The 22,477-nt window shown below is 41.4% G+C and overlaps 1 protein-coding gene across 1 annotated transcript in view; it reads right to left on the bottom strand.

Annotated features, from left to right (window-relative positions):
* The window catches only part of wdfy4 (WDFY family member 4), a 277,951-nt gene extending 255,474 nt beyond the window's left edge, over positions 1–22,477 (bottom strand). The window contains exons 1-6 of the mRNA XM_048563720.2: positions 22,321–22,477; positions 20,727–21,031; positions 10,783–10,903; positions 7,588–7,697; positions 3,583–3,732; positions 1,983–2,172 (exon numbers count right to left, since the gene is read on the bottom strand). Coding sequence (XP_048419677.1) covers positions 1,983–2,172; positions 3,583–3,732; positions 7,588–7,697; positions 10,783–10,903; positions 20,727–20,981 — 826 coding nt within the window. The 5' untranslated portion in view covers positions 20,982–21,031; positions 22,321–22,477. The remainder of the gene's footprint in view (positions 1–1,982; positions 2,173–3,582; positions 3,733–7,587; positions 7,698–10,782; positions 10,904–20,726; positions 21,032–22,320) is intronic.

Raw genomic sequence — 22,477 nt, 5'->3', positions numbered from 1 at the left:
AAAATGTAGATCGACCATGATCGAAGTGATTGGAGAGCAATTATGAAACAGCTGAGCAACTGGTTAGAGTGTGGAATGAACTGCCAGAGAAAGTGGTGGATTTGGGTATAGTTATAACATTTGAAAGACATTTGAATAAGTTTATGAGTAGGAAAGGTTTGGATGGATATGCGCCAAGCACAGGCAAGTGGGACGAGTTTAGTTTGGGAACATGGTTGGCAAAGACTGGTTGGACCAAAGGGTCTGTTTGCATGCTGTGTGACTCTATGATTGCTTCCCTCTTTGAGGTAGCAATGAGTTCTGTATGGACTAGGACATCCCAAACACTGATCCTAGGTACCAAGTTGGCTACTTCCAATACTACAACTGGCTTCAGTATCCCAAGGCTGGAGAAACAGACCATAAATTTGCCACTTAACTCCTGCCCATTGATCCAAAGGCTAGAGATCACACACATGCATAGTGTTGTATTTCATCAGTTTCCTAATTTTATATTCTTTGATTTGCCTCAGAGCTGCATAGAAATGAATGTGGTTTCTACATCAGGAACTGGTTTATTGAGATAGTCGGAACTGCCGATGCCAGAGAATCTGAGATTTCTAAAGAAGTGTCTAGATCCAAAATGTCAGCTTTCCTGCTCTTCTGATGCTGCGTGGCCTGCTGTGTTCATCCAACTCTACACCTTGTTTTCACTGGTTTATTAAGAGCTACTTTCACAAATCCCTAAAACTACAAAATGTCTGCTCTGTTTTTCTAGCAGCTTCTCTGTTCACTTTAGCTCTGAGTCAATCTAGGCTTAGCCAATTGAGCTGAGTGTGCTTGAGTAAGAAACACGGATCCCTTTAAAGTTCAAAGCATTGTTTTCTTAGAAGCCATCAACTCACCCATTTCACTCAATGACACACACTGTCTACTAGAGGCACTGAAACTCTAACGAAAGGGAAGGGCAGGGAAAGTGGGACAGGTTAAATTAGAATGGGGTTGGGCGTGGAAAGCAGCTTATTTTTTTTCTGTAAAGTCACCACCAAATCGTTCATTGGACTTCAACCAGGCCTTCTGGCTCAGAGGGAGGACCAACATCAGATTTTTTCTGATTGACCTGCTCAGAAACTCTACTACACAGCTGTAGGGCAGGTGGATCAGAATCCTGAAGATGGGTGATATGCAACTCGTTGGCTGCTCCTTTCCTCCAGATGCTGCCTGGCTTGCTGTGTTCTTCCAGCATCCTGTTTGTCTCCAATAAACATCACCTGCTGTCAATTAACATCCTGCTTGGCCTGATGGTTTCAGGTAGTGTCCTTGCTTCTAAGCTAAGAGTACTGGGTTCAAGCCCCACCTGCTCGAGAGGGGTGTAATAAACTGACCGAATAGATTGATTAATAAAAAGATTCTAACACTGTGGCAACAATCCAAGTGCCCAGGCCAGGGATGAGGGTTCAAATCCTGTACGGAAGCTGATGGGCAATAAATTCGAGTGGCAAATCTAGAAATGTGTCTCAGTAATGGTGTCCATGAAACTATCATCGATTGTTGTAAAAACCCAATTGATTCCATTACATCCTTTGGGAAGGGAAGTCTGTTGTCCTTATCTGGTCTCATCTACATGCGACTCCGGATCCACAGCAATATGGCTGACTGTCCCCAAAACAGCTTGGCAAAACAAACATCAAGGACAGCTAGAGATGGGCAACAAATGTTCGCCTTCCCAGCAATGCCCTTACATCATGAAATAAAAAACAAACAAACAAACCAACGAGCATCAATAAGGAAAGACAATGGAGGTGATAATATATTTCAGTGTTTCTAAACAAATCAAACTTCAACGAGACAGTTATCAAAAAATCTCCTTGTGTAGTTAGTTACTGTTTTCACAAAAGGAAATATAATTTAATGCTTCAGGAACACAGACTATAATTGTAAAACAATTTCTGGAAATATACGTCTTATAACAAACACATTCATAACTACAAGTGTGCACGCACCGTGTAAATATCTGACGATATTTTTAGTTGGTGTTTTAGATATGGCCTTCAGCACATGACCTGTATATATTCTCCAGGATGAGTTGCACTGGGCCCATTGGGAGGCCACAGCTAAAATCAGACACCTCAGGTCATCTGTTTGTACCATTGCCTCGACAGCAGAGAGCTGGCTGCACAAATGCAGCATGATCTGAAAGACAGCAAGCACAGCCTAGTGTTCATTTACACACTTTGGGATCACTGAAGGGATTAAAAGTTAAGATGCATTTTAACAACAGATATTCAAGTCTGCATTCTTTTGTGAATAATGGCTACTGAAAGAATAGAAAGTACAGCTTAATGGAACTACCAAACAAGAACTGTAAGTGGAACTTTTAGTTTTATTCTTTATTTCTCTATTTTAGTACCTAAGATGGTGCCATATTTGGTGGCATTGTACACTTTTCACTGTACTCCTGTACATGATAATAAAACCTAATTCTAATTCTAAATGTCAGTTTGTGTGCACTCATACTGGACTTGACTGGCTTGTACACATCCGGAAACATCATCTTTGGCATTGCAATATCAATCCGGTATTCTGGAGTCTCCATCTATTCTTGTATGATTTTATATTCAGATAATGGTTGGGTATGACCATGTAGGATTGGGAGTGAATATTTGGGATTGACAAGGAGAGAACTACATGGGCAAAAGCGTCCACCTCTTATGACTAAATGCCAACTCAATTTGTGCGATTATTTAAAACAAAGACTCATTTCCACTTGACAAACATCATAAACTTGTAATGTGAATTATCTGAATACTTTGTGCTCACCCCTTTTTGCAGAATTAAGACAAATGTAATCCTCCATAATTAACAGCCCAATCGCAAAATATTGCAACATGAGGTATAACGGAGAGAGTTTGTGAGTTCACAGTGTGAGCAGCAAACGTTTCCAATGCAGTTAATGGTCTAGAATGGGCACCAATCCACAATGCCCATTACGTGCCAGGTGCTGGCTTGAAAAGCTATTCCTTTAAAGCTTCTGAAACTAATTTTTTTTTAAAATTAGGACTACAATGGACTTTTCCAATTCGTAAACCAAGCTCAGCAAAGAAAACTGAAGGTAGGAAATCCTACTTAGAAATGTTTCAAACAAATAGCAATCGTGAGGCAGGCTTCAAGAAGAGAACCAGCTTTACTTCCTCATTCATACAGTGCTGAGTACTGTCAGGAGTCAGGAGATTGGTTAGCTCAGTTGGCTGGACAGCTGGCTTGCGATGCAGACTGATGTCGACAGCAATTCCCGCACTGGCTGAGTTTACTATCAAGATTACCTTCTCAACATTTCCCCTTGCCTGAGGCATGGTGACCCGCAGGTTAAGAAACCACCAGTCATCTCTCTAATGAGACAGCAGTCCTCTGGGACAATGGTGACTTTACATTTACCTCATATATACTATTTATATTTCAATGTGCAAAGCTGCAGGGACTGAATTAAAAAGTAAGATATTTGCAGATAATTTGACCTTTTGTCGATTCTGAATACAATTCATCCACTATGCAAACTTTCCAATTGGAGATGAATCAAAAGGTGCAAAGATAATTGCAACTTACATGAGTTACAGTTTCCTGAAATATTGTGCTGGTATCCTGGGTCTGCGATTCCATTTTTCCAGACCCTCTTTTGGATGAGAAAGCAAAGAGGTGCAAACATTTTAAAAGAATTAAGTGTAGTCCTGCTTTCACAATACATTTCAGTATCTCCTGAAGATAGAAGAAGTGGAAGAAAAAATTGAGAACATTAATGTTACTGGGTGAAGAATGTTTCATTTTATATTATTCTTCATCATTGAGCATATACTGGACTTGGACAATTCTGGCTGATTAAATATTAATTATGTATAAAGCTCTAAATTGCATTTCATATGCAGTGGGGCAAGTTTAGGATGAACAATTTTCGATAAACAGATTCATTTTACAGAACATAATTAGCAGAGTGGAACTGAAAGAACGTACTTGACTGAAAATAGTAGGATTTTAATGTTAAAAAATAGACAGAGCCCGGGCGGGCGATTATTTTAACTACTCAAAAAGGTTCAGCCTAACTCATTAAAATTAAAGCCCTTCATTTCCAGGATCATTCTTGTGACCCCCCCTCGAAGGCCAACATATCCTTCCTTATAAATGAGCCCAAAACTGCTTATAATATTCCAAATGTAGTCTAACCAGAGCCTTATACACCTCAGCAGTATATCACTGCTTTTATATTCTAGCCCTCTTGAAATGAGTGCTAACATTGCATTTGCCTTCCTAACAGCCTAACCTGCATGTTAGCCTTAAGAGAATCCGTAACATGACTCCCAGGTTCAAAGAACAAAGAACAAAGAAAATTACAGCACAGGAACAGGCCCTTCGGCCCTCCAAACCTGCACCGATTGAGATCGAGATATGCTTCAGATTTCTGAAGCCTTTCCCCATTTAGAAAATAGCCTATTCTTCTGTTCTTCCTACGAAAGTGCATAACCTCACACTTTCCCATATTGTATTCCATGTCCCACTTCTTTGCCCACTCTCCTAGCCTGTCCAAGTCCTCCTGCAGCTTCTCAGCCCTCCACCTATCTTTGTGTCACCTACAAACTGAGCAACAAAGCCCTCAGTTCCTTAGGCCAGGTTGTTAACATGCAACATGAATAGGCGTAATCCCAATGCTGACACCTTTGGAACGAGTCACCAGAAACCCTCCTGAAAAAGACCCCTTTAACCCCACTCTCTGCTTTCTCCCAGTCAGCCAATCCTCTGTCCCTGCCAGTACCCCTAACACCATCTGCCCTTATCTTATATAGTGGCTTCCTGTGTAGCAGCTTGTTAAAGGCCTTCTGGAGATCCAAATAGATCACATCCTTTAGCTCTCCTTTATCTAATTTGCTTGTTACACCTCCTCAAAGAATTCTAACAGATTTGTCAGGTAAGACCCTTCTTGGTGAAGCAGTGTCCACTCAGCCCTACTTTACCGGGCACTTCCAAGTACTCTACAATCTCATCTTTAACAATGGACTCTAAGATATTACCAAACAATTTCCATTAAGCTTGCAACATTTTATTTATAGTAGCCTGTCCTGCAACCATATTTTGACTCAAAATAATGACTACATTTGTCTATACTTCTTGATATCTTGCCCATCTCTTCTACATGTCTTTCATTTGCTGTATTTTATTTGCAACAGTATTGAAATGGTTGCGTTGCTGGACTCAAAACCAGTAATCCAGGTGTTTCAATCCTGCCACTGTATTTGAGAATTTTAATTTAATTAAAAGCAAATAGCTGTGATTAATAACATCTTTAAAAAAGTAGATTACTTATAATTATCCTTCGAAGCTTAAATCAAATCTGCAGTGGCTCAAGAAGCCAGGGGCATAACTTGGGATGGGAACACATGCTAGTTTTACCAGCAATGCCCAGCTTCTGAAAAGTTAACAAATAGAAAGCGAGAGTTCAAGATTTGTGAACCATTCCTCTGGTAATGCTTGTCTTTAAAATAATTGCCAACACATTTCAACTGTTCTATATTAAAAACATTGCACAGGGGCTTGTAAAAGCATGATAAAAACACATGTCAAATATAATGCAACTCAGTAATACACTTCCTTCATATACTGCCTCTAGAGTTGAAAGCTATAAATCTTAATCGAGACCTGGTTCAAGTTGAAAGCTCGCATATAATCAGGAGGAGATATTTCTCAATTAGTCACTTTATGTGGAATTTTACCATCGTTAAACTGACAGCTCAAGGATACAGATATTATCACCAGCACCTTACAAATGAGTGATGAGCACCTCCTACAGGCTGGTACAACAGCTACAACATCAGCATATTCTTTACATGAAAAGAAAATAAATGTATGCTGCATTTTTTGATAGCTTCTCAAAGCTGCCTGGTCTGAAGTCTGAAATACCATTGATTATATCACAGAGGGAAATAAAGCTTCTGGACCAACACAATAGTATCACTGTTCCTTTTGTTTCTTTATTTCACCACCATTCTTCCATAGATTTGTATGTGACTTCCATTTCTTCATTTTTTAAACAAAGCATTTGGCATTTAATAGGGTTGAAAGCTTTGAGTGGCACTTGCAATAGCACACTAGGGCTTTAACTCTGCTTGTACTGTTTAAATATACTTCCCAATAAAAGAAATAGTTAACAACATGTTCAGGATACAAATCTCCTGCATAATGGAGTTAGTTTCTTTATCAAGGGAAGCTTAACAGAAAGTGAAGTTGAGACCACAACCAGATCAACACAGTCTTATTGAATGGCAGACAGCTCTAAGGGCCAAATGGCCGAATCTTACTCCTCAGTCCTACATTTCTACAATGAAGGCATGTTCCTGGTTAAAAACCATCAAAACACCATTACAACTGGGTGGTTTTATCTCATACAAACAACACCCCGCAGACCACTTCCCAAATTATAGACTTGTACTCATGCAACACCTTTCTTGTCCTTAGTAACTGCTCTTGAAGTGCAGCCGCTGTTACTTTGTAGGCAGAGGGTTTATCGCCCACTGACTGACTCCATTGACAGCAAAAAGAAAAAAGTGACTAGTTAAGCTAAATTAAGTGTAAACACAGTTAAATATCAGCCAGAGGCACTGAGAAAAATGTAACATTATCTTTTATGTCCACCTCAACAGACAGATGGACTGCGGGTTACCTCTTTTCTTCTCTAAAGCAGTCTCTCTAACAATCCTGCACTCTTACAGGACTGCACAAAAGCAACAGCTTTAAATATGTAATCAAGTCCTACATGGGGCCTGAGCCCATAAATTAATGCTTCAGAAGCTAACACCTTAATGAAGGCAAATGGAAAGCATCTTTCTCAACACAAATATTTCAAATCCTGAATATTTATTCTTTCTAATAAAAAGAATGATATGCATTTAAATAGTATGTTTCAGAGCTTCAGGAAATCCTAAAGCACCTTAAAGCTACCAAAGTACCTTTCCAGTCTAGTTGTCATTGTAATGTTAGAAACATAGCAGTTATGGCATGCACCAAAATCTACCAAAAGCAATAGTATGATCACATTTGACATGATTTTGGGTGAAGACAAATCTTGTCCATGACACTAACATATGTGTCCTGCTTTTCCTTAAAATAATGCCGAGTTGAAGGTTCTTCATTTCATGTCTCGACTGAGATGAGAAACCTCAGAAGGACAGCACACCATCAATGCTACACTCAAGTATTAGTCTAGATTCTGTGCATGGATTGGGACTTGAACTTCTAATCTTGCATTTTAGAGGCAAAAGTGGTTCAAACAAAGCCACTGCCAACAAATTGGTATATTTAGTTCAACCACTGAATTCACTTTCAATGAAAAAACCCACGTTCAACTGCTCATCATTAATCAGTGTAATCTTATAATGCTAAATAAACTCAGCCAGAGAATGAACCTGGAGGCAAACACTTGCCCTAACTTGTAATGGATTTTCATAAAAGGCCTAATGGTCCAGAATGAATTTTGCTGTAAAGAATCTCTCTCATATGACTTTGCCATTTGTTATGTACTGATTTATACATGAATAAACAGAGTGATGAGTTCACTTTTCTACTTACCGAGTCAGCTACAGTTAATAGCTGAATTGCTTTCAGCAACTGCCAGCCCTCACTACTTCCTGTATCTTGTTTCCATTGGAGGTAGTCTTCAACAACGAATCGGGCTTCATCTGTCACAAGAATGTCAGAAAATTATTTTTATTTTTAAATATGGCATCATTTGAATGAACATCTTCTAAACTTGATGCATTTCCAAAACCAGTAAACTCACCCTTTATGCAAATAGGAAGATTTATACTGTTCTCTGTTTAACAAGAGAGTCATAAACTCCCAAACATTGATCAAGCCACTTTTGACATGACACCAGCAGTTTAAAAATCAATCTCTAATGTTTCAGATTTTAACATGGATGGGTCTGGCCATATTTTCAGGAATCCAGATAGGAACTGAAAAGGATCAATACCTACAGGATGATATCAATGTTCAAAATGCAACAAGTGGCTAAATAGGAAAGGAGTTAATTATCAATGTGTAGTGGTTCCAAAACCTTTAAAGGCTGGCATAAAAGCTATCATCTGACAAATTCCGTCTGGGATTTTCTGTTCACTGATAACAAGTTTCATTTTTTAAGGATGTTGGTACAAATCAACTCTTCTTAAACAGTGTAATCAACTCTTCTTAAATAGTATGTCTAAATCTGGGTATGACACTTCAGGTGGATGGGAAGGCTGGCAAGAAAGTGCAAGAATGGTTCAAGGGATAAAGAACATCAATTACATGGCGAGAATGGAGAAGTTGGAATTGTTCTCCATTGGCCACAGAAGGCTGAGAGAAAATTTGAAAGACACATTCAAACATTATGAGGTGTCTGGGTAGAGGTGACAGAAACAAACTGTTTCCATTGGACATCGACCAAAAACCAGAGGACACAGATTCAGAGCGATTGGAAGAAAAAAATAAAAAGAAAACTTGCTTTCCTTTAAAAAAAAGTGCTCAGCAAGTGCTTAAAATCTTATATGCCTGGCAGAACAGTAGAGAAGATTAAATCAGTTTTCAACAGGGAAGTAAAGGAGGACAAAATGCAGGGCCGTAGCAAACGGCAGGGGTGTAAGGTTAGTTAAATTGCTCTTGCTGTGAGTTATCACAGGGTTTGCCAGGCTGAATGGTCATCTTCTGATTTGATTTGATTTATTACTGTCACACATGTACCTAAGTACATTGAGCAGCTTTGTTTTGCGTGCAGTACAGGCAGATCATACCACACAAAATTGTAGGATGATAGAACAGAGCGAGGAATACAAAGTTACAGCTGCAAAGAAGGTACACAAAAAAACAAGATGATCATCAGGTTTGAAATTTGAGAGGTCCATTCAGGAGTCTAATAACAGGAAGGAAGAAGCTGCTCTTGAATCTGTTGGCATGTGTTTAAGCTTTTGTGTCTTCTACCTGATGGAAGAGATTACAACTGGGGTTAGAGGAGTCTTTGATGGTGCTCTGTGCTATGATATTCCACAATTCTAAGAATTACATCTGTTCAATTGGACACCTAGCAAGGCACAGAAATCAAACTTTGTCACCTCATCACCATGAAGTACTCAGCTTCATCAGTCAGACCTTTGCCAACAGAAAAACCATTTGGTCTCAGGCATTCTGGCCAAGTCCCAGATAATAACAGTTCCCAGTTTATAAAATAACTAATATATAGACAGTAGTAATGAGAAACAAACAAAAATAATAGCAAGTAACAACAAATGTGTTGAATGTTATTACATTCTAGTCACCCTTTCTTTAAAATTTTGCAATAGAATTTTAATAGCATTTTCCTTTTTTTTGAACAGTTTGTTAGAATCTGCTCCTTTCTTCATAAAGCAATCAGATAGCTGGCTGGCACCGTACACCTATTTCAGTTTTCAGGGTTCGCCATTCTCCAGTGTAGTGATTATAACAAGATCAACCAGGTGGACGCTATAGAATATAAGATTCCTGACTGAGGCTGTTAATCTGGTCAGTCATGGAGCCCTGACTGACAGGTATAAAGAACAATGTCAGACAAGGTGGCACGGTGGCTCAGTGGCTCAGTAGTTAGCATTGCTGCCTTAAAGAGCCAGGGACCCAGGTTCAAACCCACCCTCAGGCGACTGTCTGTGTGGAGTTTGTACATTCTCCCCGTGTCTGCATGGGTTTCCTCCCACAGTCCAAAGATGTGCAGGCTACGTGGATTGGCCATGCTAAATTGTCCATAGCTTTCAGGGATGTGTAGATTAGGCGGGATGCTCTGAGGGTCAGTGTGGGCTTGTTGGGCCGAAGGGCCTATTTCCACACTGTAGGGATTCTATGATCTATGATCTGGTTGGCTCAGAGCTAGCTGTAAAAGACCTGGATCAGTGTCAAATACACTTCACATGTTGAATAAAGGGTGACGGTGACAAAATACCAGTCTCTGCAGAGTTATTACAGCCAGTGTCTGTTTGAAAACGGAAATCTAGACCCTCAGTCATTTTACATTCAAGTATTTTGTCGACTGCTCTTTGCCCTGTAATGACTCTTCCGATATGGCCCTCAAAGGGTATTGCTGCTTAATCCCTTTACAGAATTTCTTTCCATATTTTTGCTAAGAAAAATCCCACATCTACCACCTCTCAACAAGAGCAAAAGTTCCTGCAACTATGTCACTTCTTATTACCTGTATCCATACAGTCTCACCAACTGTTAACAATATAGCCTCTATTTTCTGACATAAGGCTGAAAGCCCCGAATGCTAGGAAGGAATGCTTTCAAAAGGATTGTTTTAGTGCTTCTGACACTGATTGCAGTGGCATGTCAATTTGAAAATCTGACTCCTGTCAAAACAAGAAGTCACAATACTTTGGCATGAGTCAAAAATGTAAATGCTGACAGAGAATAAGAAATTTCCATCTGGTATTTCTACAGACAGCCATGACACTATCTTCATTCTTTCCAAATTTATCAAAATCTGACCGGGCTTCATAAAGGTAGTCAAGCATGGTTTGACAAACTGTTCACCAAAGTTTATAATTTGTTCCCTTCAGACCCACCTTGATGATAATACGAAGCTGACAAAAGGCATGACTGCAAACTTGTGAGGTAAAGAAAATTGGTTCATGTACATTTAGAGTTTTAGTCCATGCAGCAAGCTATCAACCATCCTTAAACTTGCCTCGAATAAAGCATGTGAATAATCAACAGTCGGTAGCACTTAAACATTTGCAAGTAAGTTCATTAAATCACAGTTACCTCCTAATTTGCCATCTAGTTTCTGTTTGATTGTTTGCACCAACACTTTAGAGGCTTCAGTGGAGAATGGCAAAACACTTGGGAACATCATTATCAAATTACTTGAGTTGTTGTCAAAGATCTGCAAAGGTGAACAACAATGATAAAAGATCATAAGACATCTTCTGCTAGAACTTCGAAATCACTTTATTTCAGATGGGAAATAAATCTAAGTTTACAGCTGGAATCTTAAACCAGAGTTTCGAGACGGCAGCCAAAGACAGCAATTTGTGTCAGTAGTTAGCATTGCTACCTCACAGTGCCAGGGAGCTGGGTTTGATTCCATCCTCTGGCGACTCTCTTGTCTGTGTGGAGTTTGTACATTCTCCCCGTGTCTGCGTAGGCTTCCTCCAGGTGCTCCAGTTTCCTTCCACAGTCCAAAGATGTGTAAGTTGACTGGCCATGCTGAATTGCCCTATAGTGTCCAGGGATATGGCTCTGGGGGGGGGGGGGGAGGCGGCTCTGAGTGGGATGCCCCTCAGCAGGTCAGTACAGACTTGATGGGCCGAACGGCATGCTTCCACACTACTGATTCTGTGAAGTTAGAAGCTGTCCAGCAAGTCAGGCCAAGACAAAAATCTTTCAGGTCAGAAGGACTAGCTATTTCTCTACCAGACCCAAGACCCCCCTACAAATACAGCCTGGCTTTGAGCATTGCCAGCTTTTTATATTTCAGGATTTCAAAATTCATGGTGCTTTACCTCCTTCTTAGAAGATACTACTACTGTTTTGTTGTTGGACATCTAGCACCAGGTTCATATTATTCTGCTAAGTTACACACTTCTGAACTGCATTATGGTTCAGCAACTGTAAATAGTCCAATGGCAGAAGAGTTGCCATCCAGGTGACACAGATTTAAGGCTCAGATTTAGACAAAAATAATTAATTACAAGCTGCTTATCCCAACAGAAAATGTTAGATTCTATTATCAAAAGGAAGTTACAGTGAGGTACACAGAAAATCTTAATATAATTGCAACAGGGTAGAGTCAATGTTACATTATGAAAGGAAAATCATAGTTATCATGATAACCATGTGCAGTTTTTGGAGGAAATAACAAGTTGGATAATGGGGAACATCTAGATGTAGTGTACTTGTAATTTCCAAAGGGTTTTTGCCAAGCCACCATAGCAAATAAAACATTTGTGGTGTCAAAGGCAATGTTATCATGGATAGAGAATTTGTTGATAACAGGAAGCAAACAGTAGGAATAAAAGAGATAGTAGGAACTGCCGATGCTGGAGAATCTGAGATAACACGGTGTGAAGCTGGATGAACACAGCAGGCCAAGCAGCATCAGGGGAGCAGGAAAGCTTGACATTTCGGGTCGTTTCTGAAGAAGGGTACCGAACCGAAACATCAAGCTTTCCTGCTCCTCTGATGCAGCTTAGCCTGCTGTGTTCATCCAGCTTCACACCGTGTTATTATAATAGGAATAGAAGGGTCATTTTCAGGCTTATAATTCGTAACCAGTGGAGTGCCACAAGATCAGTATCCCTCAAATACCTCCAATCTAAATCAATGACTTGAATGAAGGGACTGGTGTATAGTTACTAATGACACAAAGAAAAGTAAGCTGCAAAGAGAACCTAAAGAGGCTCCAGAATAATCTGGATATGTTAAATGAAGAGCTAGAGAATCTGGAAATGTATATACATCGTGGCCGAAAAAAACTAGCAAGTAGAATATAATGTGGGAAATGTGAGCTCATCCACTTTTGTAGGAACCATTGCTAAGAAAGGAGAATAAAATACAAAATTTGAGAAAGGTCTCAAAACAATGCAGGAAATGAATGCTGTGGGCTCACAAACAAGGCCAATGGAATGTTATCACTCATTTCACGGAGAATAGAATATAAAAGTAGATCATTTTGCTACAGTTGTACAACATGCTGTCAAGATCACACCTGGAATACCATGTACAGTTTTGGGTCTACTTTCTTAAGAAAGCATACATCTGCATTACAAGCAGCTCAGAGAAAGTACACTTAACTGAATTTCTGGAATGAAGGAATTTCCTCATGAGGAATGGTTGGACAGGTTAGATCCGTACCCATTTGAATTTTGAAGAGGAAATGGTGATCTGATCGATGCAGGTCACTGAGAATCCTGTATCTATTGAGTTGAACAGTCCACCCCTGGCCTTATGTAATGTAATAGCACCTTAAAGTCAATCATTTATTAGTAGACACTGTGGAAATCTAGGTAAATTTCACAAATGAACCATTGCCTTAATATTTTTATCAGCCTCTCTCTGGGTAATTTACAATCCAATGATTGATTTGTTGTCTTCTATTTCACTCTGTCAGCATTCCAGTATTTGCATTTGAAAAAACAAATTCTAATAACCTTTACCAACTTCCTGCTCCACAGAGAGTTCAGTTGTGTGGTGTGAGGATAATTGGCAGTCCACACTATTAATCTTTCAACACGGTAATCTAAAATAACAATAAAACTATTTATGCTGGACCTCAGCTGGAACTCGCATGCTACTTTTGTAAATCTTTGCCTAGATTAGAGGATGAGACCTTTGAGAAAGAGTTATTTAGATTAGATTAGATTCCCTACTGTGTGGAAAAACGGCCCTTCGGCCTAACAAGTCCATACCGCCCCTTGGAGCATCCCACCCACACCCATCCCCCTATAACCCACACACCCCTGAACACTATGGGCAACTTAGCATGGCTGATCCACCTAGCCTGTACATCCTTGGACTGTGGAAGGAAACCCAGGCAGACACAGGGAGAACATGCAAACTCCACACAGACAGTTATTTGATGCTGGAATCGAACCGGGGTCCCTGGCGCTGTGAGGCTGCAGTGCTAACCACTGAGCCACCGTGCTGCCCCGAATAAGAATTTAATAGGAAACTGGTGGTAATGTAGGAGGTCAGATATTTAATGGTAGAACTGTATACAGTATTGGTCATCTTACTCAAGTAAGCTTTCAAAAGCACTGGAAACAGTTTAGGGAAGGCTTACCAATCTAATACCTGGAATGTACAGTTGTCTATGAGGAAAGGCTGGCCTTGTATCCACTGGAGTTTAGAAAAGTAAAATTGAAACATTCAGATTCTGAGGGGATTTGACAAGTTGGTTGCTGAAAAGATAAATAGACAAAAGCTCGGGGACACAGTTTAATATCGGGGTCTCCAGTTTAAGACAGAGATGAGGAGAATTTCTTTTTCCTCTGAGGAAGCTTGTAGGTCTGAGGAACTCTCTTTCCGAGGGAGCAGCAGAGAAAGAGTTATTGAATTCTTTAAAAGGCTGGGGATGCAGTGTCTCAGTGATTAGCACTGGCTGCCTCATAGTGCCAGGGACCCTGGTTCAATTCCACCCTCGGGTGACTGTCTGTGTGGAGTCTGCACATTCTCCCCGTGTCTGCATGGGTTTCCTCCTACAGTCCAAAGGCATGCAGCCTAGGCGGATTGGCCATGGGAAATTGCCCGTAGCGTTCAGGGATGTGAAGATTAGGTGGATTAGCCATGGGAAATGCAGGGTTACAGGGACAGGGTGGGAGGGTGGAAGATTTGGCTCAGATGCTCTTCAGACGGTCCGTGTGGACTTGATTGTCCGAATCATCTGTTTCCACACTCTACAGATTCTATGAGACAGATTATTGGCTGACAAGGGAGTCAGAGGTATAGCGGTTGACAGGGGTTGAAGCCACCATTATGTCACTCATGATGTTATCAAATAGCAGATCAGGCTTAAACACTCTTAAAGCTTATTGCTACTCAATGGGTAAATTGATAACTGCCAGAATAACCAGAGAAGAGAAGGATAAAACTTTTGTCCCATGCAGGGAGTTATGATTAGAAACATACTGATGGGCAGTGGAAGAACAGTCAATAATAACTTTCAAAATAGCTAATGTACTGTAGGAAACACAGCAGCCAAACTGTGCACAGCAAGCTTCCACAAACAGAAAGGTGAATCATGGCCAGATTAGATGATTGTGCAATGTTGATCGAGGCCAGGACAAAGAAGGTAATTTCCCAGCTCTTGCGTGAAATAAATGCTATAGAATCTTTTTCGGACTCTAGTGTGTCAGTTTAGCAACACAGCCAAAAGACAATACTTCAGGAAATGCAGCATTCTTCAGCTCTGGACTAGAGTAGCAACCCAAGTTTTTACTTCTGGAGTCGCACTTGAATGCCATCTGTAATGTGTACGTTTTATATATATTTTAAAGTCTTTTATTTTAATGTTTGAATTTTGAACTAGTGGCATATGAGATTTATGATCTGTGTGTTTCTAGAAAGGGGTTGAATGATTAACTTGTAAGGCCTTCTGAAGCAATAGTTAAAAAGAAAAGAGATTTATAGTTACATAGAACATAGAACATAGAAAAGTATAGCACAGTACAGGCCCTTCGGCCCACGATATTGTGCTGTGGAATAATCCTAATCCAAAAATAAAATAACCTAACCTACATTCCCCACAATTCACTGCTGTCCATGTGCATGTCCAGCAGTCGCTTAAATGTCACTAATGACTCTGCTTCCATGACTACCACTGGCAAACTATTCCATGCGCTCACAACTCTCTGGGTGAAGAACGTCCCTCTGACATCTCCTCTATACCTTCCTCCTAACACCTTAAAATTATGACCCCGCATGGCAGTCAATCCTGCCCTGGGGAAAAGTCTTTGGCTATCGACTCTATCCATGCCTCTCATTACCTTGTACACCTCGATCAGGCCACCTCTCTTCCTCCTTCTCTCCAGAGAGAAAAGTCCGAGCTCAGTCAACCTCTCCTCGTAAGACAAGCCCTCCAGTCCTGGCAGCATCCTGGTAAACCTCCTTTGCACCCTCTCCAAAGCCTCCACATCTTTCCTATAATAGGGTGACCAGAACTGGACACAATATTCCAAGTGTGGTCTCACCAGGGTTTTGTAGAGCTGCAGCATAACCTCGCGGCTCTTAAACTCGATCCCCCTGTTAATGAAAGCCAAAACACCATATGCTTTCTTAACAACCTTATCCACTTGGGTGGCAACTTTGAGGGAGCTATGCACTTGAACACCAAGATCCCGCTGTTCCTCCACACTGCCAAGAATCCTGCCTTTAATTCTATATTCAGCATTTAAGTTCGACCTTCCAAAATGCATCACTTTGCATTTATCCAGGTTGAACTCCATCTGCCATTTATCAGCCCAGCTCTGCATTCTGTCAGTGTCTCACTGAAGCCTGCAATAGCCCTCAATACTATCCACGGCACCTCCAACCTTTGTGTCATCAGCAAACATACTAACCCACCCTCAACATCCTCATCCAAGTCATTTATAAAAACTACAAAGAGCAGAGGCCCAGTTCTTACAGAGTATTTGTTTACATTGGGGCAGTTAAAGTAAACAACGTAGAACATTAGGTAAGTGGGACCAGTTTAGTTTGGGAGCAAGTCAGTCTGGACAAGTTGCACCAAAAAGTCTGTTTCCATGATGTATGACCCTGTATCAATAACTTATCAAGTCAAATTTCAGTCTGGGATTCAACTTATCCAGTATTAACATCAGATGGGATCGTAATACTTCTGCCTCAGAGGTGAGAGCGCTGTCAACTAAGTGATGGTTGACATACAGATAGCTGATAAAGACAGTGCCTGAAGACTAAGCGACATTCTGAACACAGTGCTCTGGCTATGATAGCTCCTGAAGTTTTGATAATGCAGCTTTCCTTCAATGGATTCTGTGTGCCACAGAACCAGTAATAACATGATTCAGTCATTAATGACCCAACAAAATAAATGGACTCAAACAAAAACAAAAATGGGGCCTTCTTGTGGTGCAGTGGCAGCATCACCACCCCTGAAATAAGACACCCAGATTCAAGTCACGCCTGTTCCAGAGGTGTGTGATAACATCTCTAAACAGGCTCTTTACGTAAAAATAGGTTAAAAAGGAAAATGGCCCAGGAATTTGCCAGAACACATGGTGGGACAATAGTGACTCCGCAAGCACAAAATTCTTCATTAGTAATGAAGTGTGGGGAATAGCCTGGCTGTTGGCATCGAACATTTCAGCTGTTCGTACAAAAATAGAACAAAAGCAAATAAAAGTAACTCCATTATAAACAGGTATGTGGGAGGAATGACAGGAAATAGCAACAGATGTCTCAAATGATTTCAAGACCCAATCTTCTCCAGAAATCTAGGTGATGGTTCCAGAAATTGCAACATTCCTCTTTGCTGCTATTACAGAATCTGAACCTCTCCATTAGCTTACTGCCTCAGAAACGCTCTCCCGAAATCTGTGGCTCTGTCGCGCTTTCTTTCACTGTCATTCTTTTTAGAAAGAGAATTAGTTTCCAGTGGAGCAGGCCCTCCCAATGCTGACCACTTTCATACGCTTGTGTGGGTTGGTCACAGCTGAGCGAAGTGTCACAGACAGAATGTGAATCACTTGTGTGACATCCCATATGGTGAACAGTATGAGAGCAAGTGTGCATCAGAGATCAGCAACTGGGATGCAGATTAAAAGAGCTCTCTCCTCTCTCTGTATCGCTAACACCAAATAAGAATTCTTGTCAAGTGGTGCTCTACTGAATTATTTCTCCTGCTTCTAAAGCTGCTGACCTTGCTACAGAGTAGTTACAAAGCATAAGAAGGCCACTCTGCCCACTCTGCTTGCACTGATTCTATTACCTAATGCCAATCTTCTGTTTTTCTCCACATCCCTGCCACACTTTCACTTTTGAATGTCTCAATTTAACAAGGCTTGATCTCAATGACTAACTGGCAGTGTGAAAAGATTTTTCCTCACATCACTCAGAGTTAGCAAGAACTGCAGATGCTGGAGTCAGAGATAGTACAACGTGGAGATGGAGGAACTCAGCACTCCAGGCAGCATCAGAAGAGCAGGAAAGTTGATGTTTTGCAAAGGGGCCTGACCCAAAAAGTCAAATTTCCTGCTCCTCTGATGTGGCCTGGCCTGCTGTGTCCCTCCAGCTCCACACTGTGTTATCTATGTTTCCTCACATCACCCTCGCTTGGTTTGCACATCACAGGGAGGTGTGTATTGACGATGACTGTAAGCAAGCGATTCTCAATTTTGAAGCGCAGATATGGCAGGGCCACACTGGGGTCAGAGGAATTCCCCTGACAATACACATCTCCCAACAACAGCTTCTCAGTAATGATTAAGAGCAATAACTGAGCGGGTTATTTCCCTCCTTGAAGTTGGCAAAGAAGGTGGTGAGAAGCAGTAAGTAACTGGACAAGTTGGTCCTGCAAAGTTGAAAGATAGCTCCCCTTTCACACCACCTCAGCTATCAAGAGCTAAGCCAGAAGAGGCCTTCACCAACTCACCAGTCAGATAGCTTGAACGGTCAAATAACAGCCACTTAAGAATTCATCTCACCATCTCCCTAGTTATCTGCCTTCTCAGCAAGCAAATACAATGGCTGGTTTTAAGGGAACTTGTGATAAAGTCCATTCCTTTGAAGTGGGAGGCCTAGATTTCAGTTCTACCTGCTCTAAAGGTAAGTAATAGAATGGCTATTTTCCTAACTGGGTGAACTTGTTGGGGGAGGGAGGTGGTGGAAGAGGGCATCCTGGCGTCCATTTACTCCAGTTTGGGAACAATCTGAGGCACAAATGAGGCAAGGTTGGGGTCTCTGCAAGCCACCTCCCTTGCCTCTGGCCCTTAATCAACCCTCATCCCTAAACCTGTTGACCGTTAGGAGTCAGAAGCAAAGGAAAAAGACCTACCTAAACACTGGCAGGACGTTTCCCTTCCTGGGAGAATCTGGCACCTGAGGGCAAACAGTCAGAATAAAGCCCATTTTAAAACTGAGATGAGGAGGAATATCTTCTCTCAGAGGGTTGACAGTCCTTTGGAACTCCTTGTCACAGAGCGCTTGGACAGAGTCTTTGTATATATTAAGGCTGAGACAGACAGGTTCTTGATCAGTCAGGGATACAAGGGTTACAGGGAAAGTACATGAACGTGGATATAAGGAATGTCAGTTCAGCCAGTTTTAACTTATTTTTAATTCATTCACAGGATGAGGACATCGCTGGCTAGGCAACATTTATTGCCCATCCCTAATTACCCAAAGGGCAGTTACTGTGGGTCTGGGGTCACACACAGGCCAGACCAGGTAAGGATGGCAGTTTCCTTCCCTAAAGGACATTAGTGAACCAGATGGGTTTTTGCCAACAATTGACAACAGATTCACAGTCATCATTAGACTGATGATTCCAGATATTTATCAAATTCAATTGCCACCTTCTGCCACGGCAGGATTTGAACCCGGGTCCCCAGAACATTATCTGGGTTAACAGTCCAGCAATATCACTAGGCCATTACCTCCCCTTAAATTGCCTAGAGGCCAGCTGAAAGCCAACAATATTGCTGTGGGTCTGGGGTTACATGTAGGGCAAGCCAGGCAAAGACGACAGATTTCCTCCCCTCAGTGACATTAATAAACCAACTGTACTTTTTGTACAATTGACACTGATTCCATGGTCATCATTGGACTCTTAATTGCAGAACTGTTTTTGTAAACTAAATCCAAATTCCACCATTTGTCCCCGGATCATTACCAGGGTCTCTGGATGAACAGTCTAGCAATAATACCTCGAGGCCATTGACTCCCTATGATCCAATCAAATGGCGGCTTGGATTTGAGAACCCAATGGCCTATTCCTCTTCCTCTTTCTTTTGGTCTGATTATCTTACCATTGGGTTCCTGGAGGAGTAAACCTGGACCGATGGTTGTTCGGATCCAGAAGCTGCCGAACGCGGATTGCTTGGCAGCTTCCTGTGAGCCAGAATGCCACGTCTGAGGCCTATGACAGGCTGGGAAAGTTGCCGAGCTGTTTGGTGTATAATCCGACAAATGTTCACAGTTGAATAGAGGTGGAAGGGGGAGAAGGGCAGTGATTTACTCCATATGCAATACAGCCACCACTAGGCATTTTGACAAAAGGACAATAGCTACCAAAGTGTCTTTTACGACAATATCGGAAATTGCTGCACACTAAGCATAACTGAAGAAGGATGTCACTGTTAACTCCATTTCTTTCTCAACAGATGCTGCCAGACCCGCTGTGTTTCTCCAGCTATTTCTGGTTTCCAGCATCAACAGTTGTTTGCATATTGTCAAATGGCCCGGTACAGCAACTGCTCTTCCCAGGACTGTAAGGAACTACAGAAGGTGGAGTGCACAGCCCAGACCATCATGGAAGCCAACCTACCATCGACAGACTCTATTTACACATCTTGTTGCCACGGAAAGGCTGCTAACATCAAAGACCCCTCCCACCCTGGTAATGATCTCCTACAACCTCTTCCATCAGGCAGAAGGTACAGAAGCTTGAACACACGCACCAGCAGGTTCAAGAACAGCTTCTTCCCTGCTGTAATTAGACTGATGAATGGACTCAAACTTTAAATAATGTTTATCCAGTTACTACATTGCCTTACACAATGTGACTTAGATGCCTCACTCTGTCCAAGTTTTTCTCACCCTCTGATTAGTACATCCCTGCTTACTATAATCTGTTTGTATTGCTCACAAACAAAATTTCTCACTGTACTTAGGTACACATGACAATAGATAAATCAAATTTATATTGTAGATTGTCTATTTTATCTTTCACCACAGATGCTGCCAGTTCTCCTGAATATTTCCTGCACCTTTCATTTCACTTTCTGCTTTCAAGCACCCACAGTATATTTGTTTTGAAGTTTATAATCAGATGCACACACTTCTCTCTGTGGGAATACACGCAAATAAACACACACAGATCTGATTTAGTTCAATCAGCAACATATAAAGATAAAAATCTCATGTCAGCTTCCTCTTGAAAAGCTTTCTCCCCGCTTTGATACCAAGTGCAAGCGATGTGGTAACTGTGTAATGACAGCAAAAAGGCAGAAGGGTGAAAACATAGAGAGTACCTGCAGGAATTGAGAGATGAGCCCATTCCACACTCTCTTTCTCTCGTCCTGCAAGAAATTTGGAAGCGAGCAGAGGTAATTGGAAAACTCCTTTTCCAGACATTCCAGAGCTGTGGAATTTGTATCATCCTGCTCCTGGGATTCCACAGGCTGGCTCGTGGCGTTTTCACCCCCTGCTTGTCGAGGGGCCACTTTACGCTGACAGGGCACAGCATGCCCTGCCAGCTGTTTCAACCTCTCCATATCTTTCTCCATCTGTACAAGTTCCTGATTCTCACGGTAGCGAGGAAGAAGTGGCTTTCAATCTGTGAACGAAAACTCAATAAGCACACGTGGATTTCACTGCCAATAGGACACAAAGGAAACCACTCACGAACCCAAGACTTTCACTTATATAGCACCTTTCATAAGCTCATAATATACCAAAATGTTTTACAGCCATCGACATACAACAGTCAATACAAACTAAAGGCAATGGGGGAAATGAGATCACTCATAAATAAAAGGTACACAATTTGTTTTGATTCATAGGATCTCTACAGTGTGAAAGCAGGCCACTCAGCTCATCAATCTCACAGTTAGGCTCAGAACAGCATCCCACCCAGACCCACCTCCCTACTCTATCCCAGTAAGCCTGCATTTCCCATGGTTACTTCACCTAGCCTACACATCCCTGGACACTGATGGGGCAATTTCACACTGCCAATCACCCTAACCTACACATTTTGGACTGTAGAAAGAAACCTGAGCACCTGGAGGAAAACCGTTCAACACAGGAGAGAATGTGCAAACTCCACACAGATAGACACTCTCTAAAGGAGGGATTTGAACCCGGGTCCCTGGCACTGTGAGGCAGCAGTACCAAACCACTGAGCCACAGTGCCATCCCTCAATTCATGCAGTTCAATTGGACAAATCCATGCCTGTCAAGTGTGTTCAACCAAAAATAGTGCACCCCTGACATGATCTTCATGCACGTCCCAATTTTCCCACACTCCTGCAACATATTGCCAGCAATCTTCTCCCCTACCATAATTAATTCTCCTGTCGCCACTTATTTTCTCCTCTTGTGCTCCCCTCCCCCCCACCTCACCCAGCAACTTTTGATTGTTATATTATAGGAATTTCAAATGATTGGAGCTTCACAGGTTGGATCTTAGGAATTCATAGTCACTGCTCCCAGCGGAACAAATCCCCTCATATATAAACCCCACAGTGAAGCTTTCACTTGATGCTTTTGAGCACATTAAGTCGCAACCAATTCTATCTATATTAAATTCACAAATAATCATATAATGTGATTAGCTGTATAAAACTAGAACACAACAATGGCACTGAGATAAATAATTAAAAGAAAATGTAATATTTAAACTCACATTTTTAAATATTAGAAAACATCTGAAAGTTAGTACTAATCATGCAAAAGTAAAATTACAGATGTAAATACAATTCTGTACATAAATAAAATTTGTTGGACTGCGACACGTATATACAGACACACGCGCGCACACACACACACGCACACACATGATTAAACCACACAGGTTGGTCTTGTGTACCTTCAGCGCACTAGGAAAGGAGCAGGAGAACATACCTGACAGTAGGGACTGCTCAAATTCCTCTGGAGCTTTCCACATACAAATCCCTTCCCTGAACACCTGGCTTCATATCTCACTCCAGACACAAAACTGATAACTAAATCCTTATCTGCACACCACCGAATTTCTTAGGTTTTGCTCTGCAGCCTAGTC

This window comes from Stegostoma tigrinum, chromosome 37 (genome assembly GCF_030684315.1).
Source record: "Stegostoma tigrinum isolate sSteTig4 chromosome 37, sSteTig4.hap1, whole genome shotgun sequence".
NCBI classification, from domain to species: Eukaryota; Metazoa; Chordata; class Chondrichthyes; order Orectolobiformes; family Stegostomatidae; genus Stegostoma; species Stegostoma tigrinum.
The sequence above is the reverse complement of the archived record's forward strand: the minus strand, read 5'-3'. Positions and strand labels throughout refer to the sequence as shown.